At 55.6% G+C, this 17,622-nt stretch overlaps 2 protein-coding genes across 5 annotated transcripts in view; both read right to left on the reverse strand.

Moving 5' to 3' along the window:
- Nucleotides 1–5,165, reverse strand: part of MEGF8 (multiple EGF like domains 8) — a 52,075-nt gene extending 46,910 nt beyond the window's left edge. For 2 of the 3 annotated variants that reach the window (XM_030912922.1, XM_030912924.1), the window contains exon 1: nt 4,257–5,165. In XM_030912922.1, coding sequence (XP_030768782.1) covers nt 4,257–4,443 — 187 coding nt within the window. In that variant the 5' untranslated portion in view covers nt 4,444–5,165. The remainder of the gene's footprint in view (nt 1–4,256) is intronic. The other variant, XM_010358797.2, reaches the window with a different exon arrangement.
- Nucleotides 5,166–5,609: 444 nt separating this feature from the next.
- On the reverse strand, nt 5,610–16,492 carry TMEM145 (transmembrane protein 145). 2 transcript variants are annotated; one of them, XM_010358808.2, is made up of 15 exons: nt 16,311–16,492; nt 15,466–15,540; nt 15,284–15,361; nt 15,114–15,200; nt 14,962–15,021; nt 14,736–14,820; nt 14,554–14,625; nt 14,373–14,441; nt 13,618–13,698; nt 13,439–13,517; nt 13,213–13,306; nt 12,295–12,467; nt 10,074–10,194; nt 6,872–7,078; nt 5,610–5,936 (listed from the first exon to the last, which is right to left on the reverse strand). In XM_010358808.2, exons 1-15 carry the CDS (start codon nt 16,428–16,430, stop codon nt 5,856–5,858), a joined length of 1,482 nt encoding a protein of 493 aa, XP_010357110.1. In that variant the 5' UTR covers nt 16,431–16,492; the 3' UTR covers nt 5,610–5,855. The 2 variants fall into 2 exon arrangements, with proteins under 2 accessions (XP_010357110.1, XP_030768791.1); XM_030912931.1 differs by having other exon boundaries at nt 5,636–6,384; nt 14,920–15,021; nt 16,311–16,430.
- Nucleotides 16,493–17,622: the final 1,130 nt, after the last annotated feature.

Genomic DNA, 17,622 nt, shown 5'->3' on the forward strand with positions numbered 1-17,622 from the left:
AAATCTGATCCCAAACCCCTCCTGCTCAAAAGCAGGATGCCTCTTATTCATGAGGATGTTATAAGGACTAGGACTGGGCTGGGCGTGGTGGCTCACGTCTGTAATCCCAGGGCAGATCATTCGAGGCCAGGAGTTTGAGACCAGCCTGGCTGACATAAAGAAACCCCATCTCTACTAAAAATACAAAAATTAGCCAGGCGTGGTGGTACATGTCTGTAATCCCATCTACTCAGGAAACCGAGGTACGAGAATCACTTGAACCTGGGAAGCAGAAGCTGCAGTGAGCTGAGATCAAGCCACTGCACTCCAGCCTGGGCAACAGAACAAGATTATGTCTCGGGAAAAAAAAAAAAGAAAAGTCTAGGACTAGGTAAAGTGTGAACATAATACAAAAGTTAGTGGGTTGGTTGTTTATCTTTTTTTTTTTTTTCCTGAGACAGGGTCTCTCTCTGCTGCCCAGGCTGGAGTATAGCAGTACAATCTCTGCTCACTGTGACCTCAGCCTCCTAGGCTCAAGGGATCTGCCCACCTCAGCCTTGCCAGTAGCTGGGACTATAGGCACATGCCACCACCAACCACGCCCAGCTAATCTTTTGCAATTTTTTTGTAGAAACAGTGTCTTACCATGTTGTCCAGGCTAGTCTCTAACTCCTGGGCTCAAATAATCCTTCCATCTCAGATTCCCAAAGTGCTAGGATTACAGGCGTGTGCCACTGCACCTGGCCGGTTATTTTATAATAGATGGAGGAAGATGTTGGTTCTCATAGGTAAGAAGTGACAGGCATTGGTAAGAACAGAAGATCATCAAGGGGGGTCTGGAGGTCTCCCAGACTCCTCCCTCACCCCAACATCTACCCAGTTGGTCCCCAAGCCTCATCAGTGAAACTCCACAAACATCTATTGCACTCTCTACACCTCTCCACCCCTCTAAGCCCCTGCCCTAGTTAGGAACTCATCCTCTCTTGCCAGATCAGCTCACCAAGTCTCCAGTCTGCCCCCCACCCAGCCTGAGGGCAATGCCCTACTCCTGCTCAAAACATCCTGTGGCTCCCCATTGACCCCAAGGGGAAGGCCAGGCTGCACAGTGTGACATTCAAGGCCCCTCTTCCCCTGCTTCTGGCTCTCATTACCTCCCAGTCAAAAGTGCCATCAGACCAGACAAACCTAGACAGGGATCCTGAGATACTCCAGCCACCCTCATGTCTTCATAGAGGATGTTTGCTCCCTTTTCCCACTCAATAAACTCCTACACATGCTTCAGAACCCTGTTTCAGTGGCTCCTCCTCTGTGACCTCCAGCACAGTCCTCTTTCCTCCCTAGGTAAATCCACCCAACCCCTCCACTTCCCTTCTCAGCCCTGAGCACTGTCTCAGTGAACACACTGGGGACTAAATATCTGTGTCCAGCCCGACTATTCCCAACCAGTCTGAGACTTTTTTTTTTTAGGTGGCATCTCGCTCTGTCACCCAGGCTGGAGTGCAGTGGCGCAATCTCAGCTCACTGCAACCTCCACCTCCCGGGTTCAAGCGATTTTCCTGCCTCAGCCTCCTGAGTAGCTGGAATCACAGATGTGCGCCACCATGCTGGGCTAATTTTTGCAGTTTTAGTAGAGGGGGGGTTTCTTCATGTTGGCCAGGCTGGTCTCTAACAACTGATGTCAGGTGATCCGCCCCCCTTGGTCTCCCAAAGTGCTGCAATTACAGGTGTGAGCCACCGCACCCGGCCTAGCCAGTCTGGGACTCTTTAAGGCCAGAGAGTGATTTATATCCAGCACACAGACCTCTTTGCCACATACACACATACAAACACACTTCCTATTCTGTTCTCATCCCACTAGCTTGACAGGAATGGCCCCCAAACTGGGGACAGGTAAACATGCTAACACCAAGAAACATGCCTTCATCCATAGCCCACACAGCAGCCAGAGAGATCTTCTAAAACATAAATCAGGCCGGGCGCGGTGGCTCAAGCCTGTAATCCCAGCACTTTGGGAGGCTGAGACGGGTGGATCACGAGGTCAGGAGATCGAGACCATCCTGGTCTACACGGTGAAACCCCGTCTCTACTAAAAAATACAAAAAAACTAGCCGGGCGAGATGGCGGGCGCCTGTAGTCCCAGCTACTCGGGAGGCTGAGGCAGGAGAATGGCGTAAACCCGGGAGGCGGAGCTTGCAGTGAGCCGAGATTGCGCCACTGCACTCCAGCCTGGGCGACAGAGCGGGACTCCGTCTCAAAAAAAAAAAAAAAAAAAAACCATAAATCAGATCATGTCACCTCCCTGCTCAAAACCCTTCCATAGCTCCCCAGAGCCCCCAAAGACAAAGCTTCACAGCCTCCCAAGGGAGGCCCTGCATGATTCAGGCCCTGTCACACCTCCTGCCTTTGCCCCAGACCTCCCCTGTCTGGAGGCCAGTTTCTACATCCACTACTCTGTGAGGCCTTCCTGGGCTTCTGCAGGTACTGCCTTTCAACTTCTCTTCCACCTGTTTGCCCTCAGGATACAGCTCAAAATCACAAAACCCTTCACCTGCTGGCTCCTCCCACTCTGCAGCCTCTGGCTCATTTGTTGTCTTGTATTCCAGGTTTTTGCTTTTAAGATGGAGTCTCCCTCTGCCGCCCAGACTGGAGCTTTGCAGAGCAACATCGGCTCACTGCAACCTCCAGGTTCAAGCTATTCTTGTTCCTCAGCCTCCTGAGAAGCTGGGACTATGGGCATGCGCCATCACACCCAGCTAATTTTTGTATTTTTAGTAGAGACGGGGTTTCACCATGCTGACCAGGCTGGTCTGAAACTCCTGACTTCAGGTGGTCTGCTGGCCTCGGCCTCCCAAAGGGCTGGGATTACAGGCATGAGCCACCATGCTCTGCCAGTATTCTATGTTTTAACACACTGGATTTCTAGTTCTTCAGAAGCATCACTCTCCTGCTTCCCCACCTTCGCACAGCTATTCTTGCCTGGAACGCCGTTCTGCTCCCTCCTATAGATGCCTCTGATCTCAGCTATACCCTAGGTTAAGTCACATGTCTTCACAGAGAAAGAGCCACTGAGGCAGGCAGGGTTCTGAGGCATGCATAGGAGTTTATTGGATGGAAAAGGAAAACAAACAGCCTTGAAGTGGGTTTGTCTCTTCCACTGACTGGGAGTCCAGAAGGGTAGGGCTGGGGCCTTTTCTCCCACTCTTGACAGATTCCCATTGGTCCTTTAGGTCTCAGCTTAGACATTTCCTCCTCCAGGAAGCCTCTCTGTTCTCCCTAGCCCCAAATCAGGCACTTTCTCTGGGCTTTCCCAGGCCTGTGGGGTTCCTCCATCACAGACCACTCTTGGCTCTCACTATTAGTGTGTTTGTCTCCCTGACTAGACTTCAAGACCTAAGTCACCGGGGATTGCTGGAGCTGTCTCAGTCTGGGCTATGTCCAATGGGAAACATAATGTATGGCACATGAATGACAGAAGAAAAATGCTTTTATTGAAGTACTTTACAAATAACAACAATAATCCTAATGCCATTTATAGAACAGTTACTATATGCCACACATCAGGCACGTTAAATACCCATTTTCATTTTATTGCAACAACTCTATGAGGTGAGTACTCTTGTTATCCCATTTGTGGGGGGAAGGAAACTGAACCTCAGAGAAAGAAAGTCATGTGCTCAAAGTCACAAAACTAATAAGAAGCCAGGCACAGTGGCTCACACCTACAATCCCAACACTTTAGGAGACTGAGGTGCAAGAATCATTTGAGCCCAGGAGTTCGGGACTAGTCTGGGCAACACGGTGAGACTGTCTCTACACACTCGAGTTACTTGGGAGGCTGTTGTGGGAGGATCACTTGAGCCCAGGAGGTAGAGGCTGCAGTAAGTAAACTGTGTTGGCACTATTGCACTCCAGCCTGGATGACAGAGTGAGACCCCCACCTCAAAAAAAAAAAAAAAAAAAAAAAAAAAGGAGTGGTAGTAGAACCAAATTCAAAGCCAGATGATTGGATCCAGACCCTGAGTTCTTAACAGTTACTCACAAGACCCGACACTGATGCTCCTGTCTTGTAATTGTAAACCTGGGTGTAGGTGCATCTCCCCCACCAGACTGGGAGGCCTTCCAGGGCAGGGCCCAGGCTGGCTGCAACCCTGGCTGTCAGGCATTTTAGAGCAAAAGGCCTGGACCAAAACCGAGCTCTGCGAATGTGGTGAGTGGATGAATGCACACATGAATGAACTAGCAGCGAATTAGTGAGTGACCCACGCGGCCCCACTCACCCTCGATGAGCCACTCGCAGTTGCCATTGACGCTGTAGTTGCCAGCACCATCCGTCACGAAGCCTGGCGCCTCCCGCAACACCTGCCGCTGCCCCTTGCAGTCCCCCGCCTGGGCCCCAGGGGACAGCGACCCCAGCACGGCCAAGGCCAAAGCCAGTGCCGTGGCCAGAGCCTTGCCCAGGGCCATCGCCGCCTCCTGTACTGACCCTTAGAGCGGGGACGGGCAGTAAAAACCTGGAGAGGACCCTCTACCCGGCGTGAGGCCCTGCAAATGCGACCTCTATAGGCATAACATGGCCTTGTAGACCGAGGAGGTCCCGGAGACGCAGTCCCGGCGAAGGGAATGGCCACTGCTGACAGGCTCTGGAAGCCGAGGGCTGGGCCCTATAGAGCGATGGAAGGCCCTGTATATGGAGTCATTATGGACGGGGACGACCCCTAAGGACCTTAGGGGTCCCCTATAGACACGGGCCCCCATAGGGGGCCGACCCCATAAACAGTGTCCAGCATTACGGACTCGGGCTGCTGCAGGCCAAACGGACCTTATAGACGGGTGAGTCCCCAGGGGGCGAAAGGCTCTACGGCCCGGCAGAAGCCTCCATAGAGGCTGCGGGCTGGGACACGCCAGGATCCGATGGTCCAGGGGAGACTCCTCCAGCCGGGGGCGGGGCCCGTCTTCAGAGGCTCGGGCCTGGACCCCATAGACGCAGTCCCTTCGCTCAACCACCCGCGCCTCCCTCCCAAGCCGGATGGGCCAGATCAGAGAGACGAGGGGACGCTTGGGCCAGAGCGGCCGCTGGAAGACCCGCTGTGGGAGGGCGAGGGGCCGGGAGCCGAGGAGCCGCAGTGGGAGGCACGGCGGAGAGGAGGCGAGAAGTTGCAGAGCGGTCGGTCAGAGCGGCCCTGGGAGGACTGCGGAGCGCCCAACCCCAATCCTCCATAAAGGGAGACTTCCGGGGAAATTCCCCGCCCATTTATTCCCAACCGCATGCGCAGCAGCTTCCTCCTGGAGCGACGCTCCTGGAGACGAGAAAATTACACATGCGCAATGCTAAGATCGTAACCCAAACTCTGGGTGCCTGTAGTTGAGCAAAGCACGGGCCACTGGAGGGCGCCTCTACCTCTGAGTGAGGAAAGGAAGGCAAAAATAAAGGAGTGGTGCAAGGCCCTGCTAGATGTTTGATCATCTTCAACGTTCCCAGATTCTGGAGCAACATAAAGATCAGGTTATACAGGCCTCTGCCTCCGGTTCCAAATTCCCATTTCACAGATGGACACAATGAGGTCCCGAGCCTGACATAGTTCTGGCTCAGCCCCGCCACTGAACACCATCAAGATGTAAAAGAAGCCATGTTATAGATAAAAACGAATCCTTTTTATTTTGGCAAGAAGGGGGAAATGTCTTTCTGCCAGGGACCCGAGGGAAGGCCCCCGAAATGGAGATAGGGGCAGACGCAGCAAGGGTCCGAGGTCACAGATCCGAGGGAGGGTTTCAGGGTCGAGACCAGCATCGCAATATCCATCCCGGGGTCGCAGAGTCCTGGAGAGTCACAGGCAGGGTTCCGGCGGTCACCACGGGTGTTCCGGAGTCCAGCGGGGTCAGAGGTCTCGAAGGGGGCCAGGGGGCCGGAGGTCACGGAACAGCGGGAGCCCAGAATCCGGCGCCGCTCGGGGCAGGGGCTGAGGGAGGGGACGGGGAGAGCGGCTCCCGCGGGATCGTTTGGCACAGAGGGGAGAGGGGCGGGACGCAGCGTACCCAACCTGGGCGCGCGGGGTAGGAAGGGTCGGGAAGGCCCGGGATGGCCGAGCTCTCGGGCCGGGATAAAGCAGGGGTCCGGAGCCCGGTCACGGCCCATGGGGCAGGGGCGGGCAGGGGTGCTCAGACCGGGGGTGCGGTGCCCCCGGCCGTGTGCATGCTGAAGTATTCGGTGAAGCCGGTGTGCGGCGCCGCCGTCTGGGGCACGAGCGGCTGGTAGGGCGGCGTCGGGCCGTCCCAGCCCGGGTCGGCCGCCTTGGGGAACCGAGCGGGAAGTGGGGAGGAGGCTGTGCCCGGCTCGGCCATAGTCACCACGCGGCCCCTCGGGGCCACCGCCGCCGCCACCGCCGTCTCCTCCACCTGCTTCCCGGCCTGGGAGGGGGGTCAGGGTCAGAGGCAGTCCTGGACCCTCGCGGGGCAGATGCGGCCCCGAAGGCCCGTCCCCCTCCCCCGGAGAACCCTTCCACCCCAGGTATGGACGCACGTGTCAGTCAGGGAAGGACTGGGTGGCGGGGCGCCTGGGCAGCGGGGCCAGGTACTCAAAAGGCGGCGTCAGGGCACGCGGGGCGAACTCCGGCGGCGGCCGGGGAGCTGGGGGAGAGCCGCGGAAGGCGGGCGGTGGGGGCACGGTGCAGGGTGTCTGCAGGGGTGTGCGCAACAGCGCCAGGACCCAGTCAGGCAGGGTGGGCGCGGGCGCCAGGGGACGGTCGCGGCGCGGCGTTGGGGCGCGGGGTGTGCGAAAGGCAGGGGGAGGGCTCAGGCGCCCGGGCGCCGGGGGCGGCGGCGGGGCCGGGAGCGGGGTCAGGTACTCCAGGGGCGGCGCCAGCAGCTCCTCGGGCACTGGGGCTGCGGGGCTTACGGAGGTGGCGGGCGGGGGGATGGAGAAGAGCTCCGTGAAGTTGGGCACCGAGTCGCTGATAAACGTCACGTTCCCATAGACGTGCTGCGGAAAGGCCTTGTCAGCTGATTGGTTCCCTCCGGGTCCAGGGACTCCAGCTGATGCGATCTGCGACGTGCGCACGTGGTACGGGAAGTTCTTGTTGGCCGCTGATGGGCGGGTCATGATCTGAAGCCAGGGCCAGGAGCAGGTGTGAGAGGCACTGTTAGGCCGGAGGCTGTCCCCATAAACTTGGGGTCCGAAGGATTCCCTTTCAGTTGACATCCCCCACACTTCCCTGAAGCCATTCACACTGGATTAGGTGCCCCCCTCTGGGCTCTCGAGGTGCCCTGGACCCTCACCTTTTCCCTTCAACACAACTTGACCTGTGCTTCCTCCATCAGAGGCCTGATCACTGAGCTATCCATGACTGGTTAGGGTCAGCTTCCTGCACTGTATGATAGCCACTGGCTGCATGTAGCTTACATTTCATCAAAATAAATTTTAAATGTTGGTCAGTCACACTCCCCACTACACACTCACTATGGACTACCCACATTCAAGTGCTCAACAGTCACCTATGGTTAGTAGCTCCCATATTGGAAAGTGCAGATAATAGAATATCTTCATAAATACAGAAAGTTCAATTGGACAGCAACTAATAGACTCTAAAATGTCTCCATGAGGCAGGAACCAGACTCTTCTGTTCCCTACTGAGTCCCTAGTACCTTCTAGAACCATGCCGGCACATATAAGCCTTCAATAAATATTGGTGGGCTGGGCGCGGTGGCTCACACCTGTAATCCCAGCACTTTGGGAGGCCGACGTGAGTGGATCACCTGAGGTCAGGAGTTTCAGACCAGCATGGCCAACATGGTGAAACTCCGTCTCTACTAAAAATACAAAAATTAGCCAGGTGTGGTGGTGCGCCTATGATCCCAGCTACTCGGGAGGCTGAGGCAAGAGAACTGCTTGAACCCAGGAGGTAGAGGTTGCAGTGAGCTCAGCTCATGCCACTGCACTCCAGCCCGGGTGACAGAGCAAGATTCCATCTCAAAAAATAAAATAAAATAAAATAAAATAAAATAAAATAAAATAAAATAGTAAAATAAAATAAAATAAATATTGGTGGAATGTAGGGATGTCTGGTACCAGTTAGTCTGATAGGCCACGAGGGCAGGGACTGGTTGTGACTCCCTCGCCACATCCCAGAAGCCTAACACAGCTCCTCTAAGGTTGTGCTGTAAAAATGAACAAGGAGCTGAAAGCAATGAGCAGTGGGATACCCAGGTGGAGCTGTGCTGAGCTAACATGAGCATACATAGGAAGGAAGCTGGCTGAGATACAGCAGGAAGGGTGCCGCGCTTGCCGTTCTGAGCCTGCATCCCGCCTGTGGGATCTGTAGCTCACTGAGTGTGGGATCTGCGGCATGTTGATTAAACTCCCTGAGCCTCGCCGTGGGGAAAAGGGATTGTAGTGCCTACTTGGAAAGATGAAAGGGTGGAAATGAAAACCACTGGTGCAGAGCCTGGCACATGGTGGGTTCTCAGCGTTTCTTCTCTTTCTGTCCCTTTCTGACTTACTGCAGAGCTTCAGCATGGACCGGCCTGGGAAGGTGAGCGAGTCTGTACCTAAGTCAGGCTCTGAGGCAAAGGATGGGGACCTGTCCCCTCCCTTGGTGGCCGGGACCACTCCCTACACAGTGTATGTTGTAGATCCCTGGAGTCAGAAGCTGGGACACTTGCTTATGCCTGTTTCCCTTTCTGGTTGGCCTTCATTTCAGACCTTGCGGTCTGCGGGAGAAGGACAGGATTCAAAGTATTTGCCTGCCGCCAAAGGCCACGGAGCCCTAGCACGTCACTTCTCCTCTCTGGGCCTTAGCTTCCCCGCTCTGTGTAGTGGGAACAACGTCAATTATCCACCTTCTCCTGGAGCTGCTCTGACAATTAAACAAGAGGGCAGGAATAAATGCATATGGATGTTCCTAGAATGAAACAGACTGGTTCAAGACAGGTGTCCAGTGAACAACTGATGAATAAATTAATGACTATTAGAACTGTCACCAAGAATGTCAGATAGGATGTGAACCCGGGTAAAGAATAGATGTGGTGGGGGCCGGGTGCAGTGGCTCATGCCTGTAATCCCAGCACTTTGGGAGGCCGAGGTGGATGGATCACGAGGTCAAGAGATAGAGACCATCCTGACCAATATGGTGAAATCCCATCTCTCCTAAAAATACAAAACTTAGCCGGGCACACGCCTGTAGTCCCAGCTACTCTGGAGGCTGAGGCAGGAGAATCGCTTGAACCTGGGAGGCGGAGGTTGCAGTGAGCCAAGATTGTGCCACTGCATTCCAACCTGGTGACAGAGTGAGACTCCGTCTCAAAAAAAAAAAAAAATAGATGTGGTGCTGTACCCTCCTGATGCTGACCCAGGAGCCCAAAAGCTTCACCCTGTGCCACCCCAGCTGCTTCTTCCTGAACAATGGCCTGTGATGGCAGAATGTGGGCGGGGGCAGGGGGAGAGTGGAGAGATCAAGGAGAGTGGGGAAGGCAGTGGGGATACAGAAGAGAAATGGAAGAATATGGGGACACAGGGTCAGGAATGGAAATGGGAAGGGAGGGCAAAGAGAGAGTATGGCGGTTGAGGAAAGAAGCCAGGACACAAGGTGGGAGAGAGGAACGGAAGAAAATGGACATGGGCCCCGAGAGGTGGCTCAGGCCTGTAATCCCAGCACTTTGGGAGGCTGAAACGGGTGGATCACCTGAGATCAGGAGTTCGAGACCAGCCTGACCAACATGGTGAAACCCCATCTCTACTAAAAATACAAAAAATTAGCCGCACATGATGGCGGGCACCTGTAATCCCAGCTATTTGGGAGGCTGAGGCAGAAGAATCACTTGAACCCAGGAGGCAGAGGTTGCAGGGAGCCGAGATCGAGCCATTGCACTTCAGCCTGGGAGACAGAGTGAGATTCTGTCTCAAAAAAAAGAAGAAAATGGACTCTGAGGGGCACAGTAGAGGAGCCTGCAGGAAGCAAGCAGGTGCTCAATAAAGGAAGAATAACTAAAGGGAAAATGGATCAAGACCTCGGAACAGGAGGTCCAGCAGATCAGGTGTAGGAGCCTCACGCATCTTCTGCCCTCAGGTCCTCCCCTCCGCCCCCACGGATGCCCATCCTCACCAGGAACACGCCATGGGCGTACAAGTGGATCCCCAGCTGGATGCCATTGACAATCTTCTCCCGGGCCCACTTGGGGATGCCGAAATTGGCAATCAGGGCCATGACAGGAACCGCAAAGAACCTGAAGGGGAAGTATTATGTCAGCAGAGACACTGCTCCTGTCCTCCACCCCACCCTATAGCCCCACCTCCCCTGCCATGTACACACACAGACCCCAGGCAGGTCCCAAACTGGAGAGGAGCCAGTGTGACCTTCAGAAGCCAGAGACTGAAATGGGGCAGGACTGGACTGGGAAATTCTGAGGGGCAAGAATGAGGTTCAATTTAACTCAGTTCCACACCACTCCAAATCCTGGCATCTAATAAGAAATCAACAGATAGGCCATAACGGTGGCTCACGCCTATAATCCCAGAACTTTGGGAGGCCGAGGCAGGCAGATCATCTGAGGTTAGGAGTTTACGACCAGCCTGACCAACATGGCAAAATCCCATCTCTACTAAAAATACAAAATTAGCTGGGTGTGGTGGCATGGACCTGTAATCCCAGCTATTTGGGAGGCTGAAGCAGGGGAATCACTTGAATTTGGGAGGCAGAGGCTGCAGTGAGCAGAGATTGCACCACTGCACTCCAGCCTGGGCAACAAGAGCAAAACTCCATCTCAAAAAAAAAAAGCCAGGCGTGGTGGCTGACACCTGTAATCCCAGCACTTTGGGAGGACAAGACGGGTGGATCATGAGGTCAGGAGGTCGAGACCATCCTGGCTAACACAGGTGAGACCCTCTCTCTACTAAAAATACAAAATATTAGCCGGGCATGGTGGCAGGCGCCTGTAGTCCCAGCTACTCGGGAGGCTGAGGCAGGAGAATGGTGAACCCAGGAGGCGGAGCTTGCACTGAGCAGAGATAGCGCCATTGCACTCCAGCCTGGGGAACAAAGCGAGACTCTGTTTCAAAAAAAAAAAAAAGAGAGAAATCAGGCCAGGCGTGATGGCTCATGCCCATAATCCCAGCACTTTGGGAGGCCAAGGCAGGTGGATCACCTGAGGTCAGGAGTTCCAGACCAGCCTGGCCAATATGGTGGAAACCACATGTCTACTAAAAATACATAAATTAGCTGGGCGTGGTGGCATGCGCCTGTAGTCCCGGCTACTCGGGAGGCAGAGGCAGAAGAATCGCTTGAATTTGGGAGGCGGAGATTGCAGTGAGCTGAGATCATGCCACCGCACTGCAGCCTGGGCGACAGAGCAAGACTCCATCTCCAAAAAGAAAAAAAAAAAAAATACATATTTGATGAATGAATGAACAAAAGATAATAAGAAGTAAGGACTTATTGCATGCCAGGCCTGTTTCTAAGCATTTGACATACATAAACTCATTTAACTCTCACAGTGACTCTATGAGGCAGATAAAATTTCCATCTCCATTAAAAGGTGAGGAAACTGAGGCAGAGAGAAGTTAATGGGCTTGTCTGAGGTCACACCATCTATAAGCTTTAGAGCTGGGATCTGAACCCGGGCAGTCTGGCTCAGAATCTGCCAACCTTATTGCTATGTTATGGTGAACGATAATAATTACAATAGTTTTGGGTGTTTTTTCATTTTGTTTGTTTTGTTTTGTTGTTGTTGTTGTTTTGTTTGTTTGTTTTTGAGATGAAGTCTCACTTTGTTGCCCAGGCTAGAGTACAGGGGCACGATCTCAACTCATTGCAACCTCAGTCTCCCAGGTTCAAGTGATTCTCCTGCTTCAGCTTCCTGAATAACTGGGAGTACAGGTGTGCACCACCATGCCTGGCTAATTTTTTTGCATTTTTAGTAGAGACGGCGTTTTACCATGTTGGCCAGGCTGGTCTTGAACTCCTGACCTCAAATGATCCACCCATCCTGGCCTCTCAAAGTGCTGGGATTACAGGCATGAGGCACCGCACCCAGCCTACAATAGTTTTTACTGAACATTTATTATGTGCCAGACACGCGGCCCTCATCTAGTGGCCTATGCTTGCTCTAGGTATCCCTTTGAGGAGATCCTGTTGTTTTATGGATAAACCTGATGGACTGCTTGTGAAAGTAATTTTCCACAAAATGAGTAAGTGTCAGATTCTGGGTGACAGCTGCCTGAGTGAAAAGCCCATCTGCCTCACTATGGAGGGTCTGAGATGGGGGGCAACCACTTCTGGGGAGCCCCGAGAGGGAGGCAGGGACAGGCTGGGGCCCACCAGTTCTCACCAGAGGGTATAGGCAGCAAAGAAGGGCACATAAAAAGGCTGCTTCTCAGGAAAGTGTCGCAGTGAGACGAGCACAGCATAGCAGAACCACACGTAGGCCGCCACCTGCAGTCCAATAAGCCCGTAGCCGGCCGGCGACTCATACGTGTATAGTACCTGGCCTGGGTCAAAAAACTGGACCCGCGGGAGAGGGTCCATCACAGCCTGGCCTCCTCCCCTCTATTAGGGTCCCCGGATCCCACCCTTGGGCACATGGGAACAGAGGTACTCCGTCAGAACAGAAGCAACAGGAGAGCCAGGCATGGAGACAGAAGCATATGGAGGTAGAGAGAGAGGGTGAAAAAGACAGGAAGAGAATAAATCAGTTACTGTGTGCTCAACACGGGGCTAAACACCTCCCATGTGTGAGTTTTTCCATCAGCATCAACTCAACAAGGTAGGTCTTATTATTGCTCCATTTCACAGAAGAGGAAACTGAGGCTAAGAGGGAAGCCCTTTGGCCAAAGCCATATAGAAGATAGAAAGCCTTAGAGGGGCCCCATGGGTTAGGTAAGATCCTCCCAATTTTCCAAGAAGAAAATGGGCCCAGAGACAGAGGTCGTCACCCAAGGTCAGGCAGCTAGGAAGTGGGAGAGCTGGTGTGGAATCCAGGTGTGTGTGACTCCTGAACTCTTAGTCACGATATTGAGCATCAGTGTGACAGACAGTGAGAGACAGAGGGAGGAGGAAGAAAGCTGCTGCGGGGTGGTGAAGAGAGAAGGAATCACTTAGACAGATGGGGAAGCAGAAAATCAAAGAGCGGGAGAGAGAGCGAGCCAGCAGGAGCGCGACGTGGGCAAGGGCAAGCAGACAGGTCAAGGGGGAGGCGGTGCCAAAAGCAGTGGAAGGCGGGGCCTGACCAGGGGCCAGTGGGACTCACTTCTGCCTCATAGATGAGCAGCACCACATGGGTGAGCGTGTAGAGGGTCATGTAGACAGACAACTTCACGGAACCCGCGTGGCTGATGCGGCCCCTGGCGGCAGGCCATGAGGGGAGACAGCAGGGTGGGGGCCGTCAGGGAGGCGGATGGGCCTACCCCCTCCCCCACCCTGCCCCTGTCCTTCTCCCCCACCAGCCGCCCCATGAGCACGCCCTGCCCGGGCACCGTGTCACCGTGAATCCCTTCCCCAGGAGGATGAGCATCAGCAGGAAGATGAGGAAGCTGGAGGAGAAGAGCAGCTTGGCTGGGAGAAGGGAGGAGGGGGCAGCTCAGAGCCAGGCTCAGACCTGATGCGTGACCTGAACCCTGGGCTCCACCCTCTCCCCACCCAGCTTCATTCTCACCCAAGATCTTCACACTCTCGTTGCCAATGCCTTCGGTGGCATACTGACCCCAGTAGATGCAGAAAAACAGAAGGCTCAGGACTGCGGGGAGGATGGGCAGAGAAGAAAGGATAGAAAGCAGTTCTGGGGCATCACTGTCCTCTAGCACTGCCATCCAAGTGATCTGAGCCCCGCCTCCTCCCTCAGGACTCCAGACCTTCTACCCCCACTTACTTGCTAGGAGAATCTGGAGTCTAGCCCCCAACCCTGCTCCCCCAGGACCCACAGGTCCAGGCCCCCACCCCTCCTCCCTCAGACCCAGGGGTCCAGGCCCCCAACCCTCCTCCCTCAGACCCAGGGGTTCAGTCTCCCAGGTTCAGGCCCCCACCGCCTCCTCACTCAGACCCAGCCTGAGTCCAGGCCCCCAGCCCCTCCTCCTCCAGGACCCAGGGGTCCAGGCCCCCAGCTCCTCCTCCCTCAGACCCAGGAGTTCAGGCTCCCAGCCCCTCCTCCCCCAGACTCAGGAGTTCAGGCCTTTATACCCCCTCAAGGACCCAGGGGTGTCAGATCCCACTCCCTCTTCCCCCAGGAACCAGGGGTTCAGGTTCCCAGCCCATCTTACCCCAGGAACCAGGGCTCCAGGCCCCGAGCCCCTTCTCCCTTGGACCCAGGAGTCCAGGCCCCCAGCCCCTCCTCCCCCAGGACCCAGGAGTCCAGGTGTCTGGCCCCAAGTGTCTCCTCTTCCAGAACGCAAAAGTTGGGACACAGAACCTCACCCTCTACTCCTGCTGCGGCCATGAACATTTTATAAGTTGTGTGGAGCAACTGACGACCTTTCAGCAAATCTAGGAAGCAGGGTAGGGAAAGGCTGTCCACAGGCAGAAAGGGAGAGCATCTCACCTCCCCCAAACCTGCTCCCTCCTGTCTCTTCCCTAACACCCCATGTGCCAGACTCACATCCAAAGTAACAAGAAAGGAAGAAGATGAGGATGAAGATGAGGAGGAAGGTCACATCTGTCTCCAGGATCCCTGCCAATTTGGTAGGAGGAGTAAGGTTCATTCAGGTGGATGTCCCCTCAATGGGCACCCAGCTCTGGTGTCCCACAGAGAGCCTGGTTTCTGGGTCCCCACGTGCTCACCAAACTCATCAGCGGAGAAGTGTCGTGTCCAGAAGGACTTGCCATTGGTGAGGACCATCTCATACTCCAGCTGCAATCCATCACCCTGTGGGGAGTATGGAGGCCTAAGAGGGGCCCTGGGCAAGTTGGGGGTTGGCAGAAAGGCAAAGAGAAGGTGGCCCAGGTGGCCACCCCAGCACCTTACCCCACACTTGCTGAGCGCAATATACCACCACCTTTCACGCACTGAGCGGAAGCTGCGGCCACTGGAGCAGCTCAGGTAGTGGGTTCCCTCCTCTGATACCACCTGGAGTCAAGCAAGAAGGCTGAAGCCTGCCCTTGATGCCCGCAAGGCACCATCCTTCAGCACCTGCCCACTGCCCCAGGCTAGGCCTGCACCTGACAGCCGGACCAGGCATACTGGGTGGTGAGGTTGATGACCTGGTTGTTCTCTGGCCGGATCACGGACTCCTTGGCTAGGCAGTCCTAGGGAAGGCAGGGACAGGGTCACTCCCTCAGCCAGCCACGACCTTCTCCCCCCTCCCCTATGCCCTCTTCACAGCCCTCACCTTGTCCCCTGCCTTGTACACAGCTGGCCACTGGGATGGGTCGTCAAAATAGAGGAGGATGTTTTGACAGCACTTGGCCTGCAGACCACAGATGTTGGGGGCAAGGAGCCGGGGCAGCCTGTGCCTTTGGAGGCCAAGGGAAGTACCCAGCCTCAGTATGGCGAGCGTTGGGGGAGACTCACCTCAGGGTAGCGGAAACGGAAGTCCAGTCGGCCGTAATCCGAGAGGAAACAAAATCTTGTCAGGAACACCCAGTCCTGAAAAAGGGGCCCAGTCTGATCCTCTGCTGAGAGTCCTTCAAGAACTCTTTACTCCATAGACCCCCAACTTTTCTTCCCTACCCCCAAGGTACCTGGCTTCCCAAGTACTAGAAGGAGACCAGGTCACCTCCAAAATCCTTCCCTGATCCCATCACTGTGGGTCCAGGATTCCTGCCGCCCTGATTTTCTCCCTCCATTGCCCACCCCAAGTTTCCTGCCCTCCATTCTAACACTCCTCCCTGCATTTCCCGGGAGGCCCCAGAAAGACCTTAGGGGCCAGATGCCCATCCTGGCCACCTCGTGTCCCGGCCAATATCTGACCCCGTTCTCCCAATATCCACACTCCCCTGCACCCCACCTCGTGCTCCTAAAAACCATCCCGCGCAGGGGAATCTTCCAAACGGCCCCCTCCCGGTCCTGAGCGGGAGTGTAGCAGTGAGCTCCAGGCTCTCTGCTGAGTGAAAAGTGCTGTCCCTTCAGCACCACCTCTGCACCACCCCCCTTCCCAAACTCTGACTCTCCCAACCTGCTCCCCCTCCCCGCCCAGCTCTGACCTCAACATCCCTCCTACAACCCCCAGGTCTGGCCGCGACCCCACGGCTCCTCTCGACTCTGGCCCAGTCCCCCATTGCCCTCGGCCCCATTCCCCCGAGGCTCCCTGAGTCCGCCAGGAGAGGCGGCAGGGGGCGGGGCGGTACCCGCTCCCCTCGCCTCCCTTGCGTCCCCCGGGGGCCGGCGGGCGGCAGAGGAGGGATCGGCGTGCTCACCTCTTTGGAGCTGAGGTTGCCCCGCACGTACTTGGCCCGGGCGCGGGGGGGCAGTGACAGCAGCAGGAGCAGCAGCGGCGGCAGCAGGCGGCGGAGCGCGGGCGCGCGCTGGGGCTCCATTCCGCCCGCTCCAGCCCCGACTCCGCTCCGGCTCCCGCTCCGGCCCGGCGACAGAGGCGAGAGCGCGCAGGCCGGCCAGAGCGCGCCCCCGATTAAAGGAGCCGCCGGACGCTGCGCTCCCCGCCCCCTCCTACAAGAGGGCCCTACCTGACTCCTATCTTCAACGCGTGGGAGGGGGGACGTTCATCCTCTGTCACCCCGCCCCAGCCCTCCCCTCCTGGAGTCCCGTAGATACCTATGGTTTCCCGTGTCCTAAACTGAACTCACGTCTTCCAAAGCCATGCCTCCTCCAGACTCTCTGGATCCAGCCCTGTCACCCAGGCTGGAGTGCAGTGGTGCGACCTTGGCTCACTGCAGCCTCCGCCTCCCAGGTTCAAGCGATTCTCCTGCCTCAGCCTCCTGAGTAGCTGGGATTACAGGCGCCCACCACCATAGCCGGCTGATTTTTTCGTATTTTTGATAGAGATGGGGTTTCACCATGTTGGCCGGCTGGTTTCGAACTCCTAACCTCAAGTGATCTGCTCACCTCGGCCTCCCAAAGTGCTAGGATTACAGGCGTGAGTCACCGCGCCTGGCCAACAAGTCTTTGATTGCCCATCACCACCTCTATTGCAACCACCCCCAGCTGTGTCCATCCTGGAGTTGCCACCATTCTAGATCTGATGCACCCTTCGAAGTGCCCACGGAGGCACAGAGAGGGCAAGCCACTTGTTACACTCCATGGTGGTGGTGGAGCCATCAGTATAACCACCGTACCCCTCTGCCTGACCATGACCTGTCACTGCTTACCATGTTGTGAAACTGGGTTGCTGTGAGAGACAGAGGTGGTAGTGTGAGATAGCCAAAAGTGTGTTTCAGATCCAAGTTGAAATAACTTGGCCGGGCGCGGTGGCTCAAGCCTGTAATCCCAGCACTTTGGGAGGCCGAGACGGGCGGATCACGAGGTCAGGAGATCGAGACCATCCTGGCTAACACGGTGAAACCCTGTCTCTACTAAAAATACAAAAAACTAGCCGGGCGAGGTGGCGGCGCCTGTAGTCCCAGCTACTCGGGAGGCTGAGGCAGGAGAATGGCGTGAACCCGGGAGGCGGAGCTTGCAGTGAGCTGAGATCTGGCCACTGCACTCCAGCCTGGGCAACAGTGCGAGACTCCATCTCAAAAAAAAGAAATAACTTGCTTGGGTTCATTCAAA

This window comes from Rhinopithecus roxellana, chromosome 12 (assembly GCF_007565055.1).
Source record: "Rhinopithecus roxellana isolate Shanxi Qingling chromosome 12, ASM756505v1, whole genome shotgun sequence".
NCBI lineage: Eukaryota > Metazoa > Chordata > Mammalia > Primates > Cercopithecidae > Rhinopithecus > Rhinopithecus roxellana.

Coding starts and splice junctions, on each gene's coding strand:
- TMEM145 (XM_030912931.1), bottom strand. CDS start 16,430: ATGGAGCCCCAGCGCGCGCCCGCGCTCCGCCGCCTGCTGCCGCCGCTG. Junction 15,022..15,113: donor ATGCCTGGTCCGGCTGTCAG/GTGCAGGCCTAG, acceptor GCTTGACTCCAG/GTGGTATCAGAGGAGGGAAC. Junction 10,195..12,294: donor TTTGCTGCCTATACCCTCTG/GTGAGAACTGGT, acceptor CTTCCCCTTCAG/GTTCTTTGCGGTTCCTGTCA.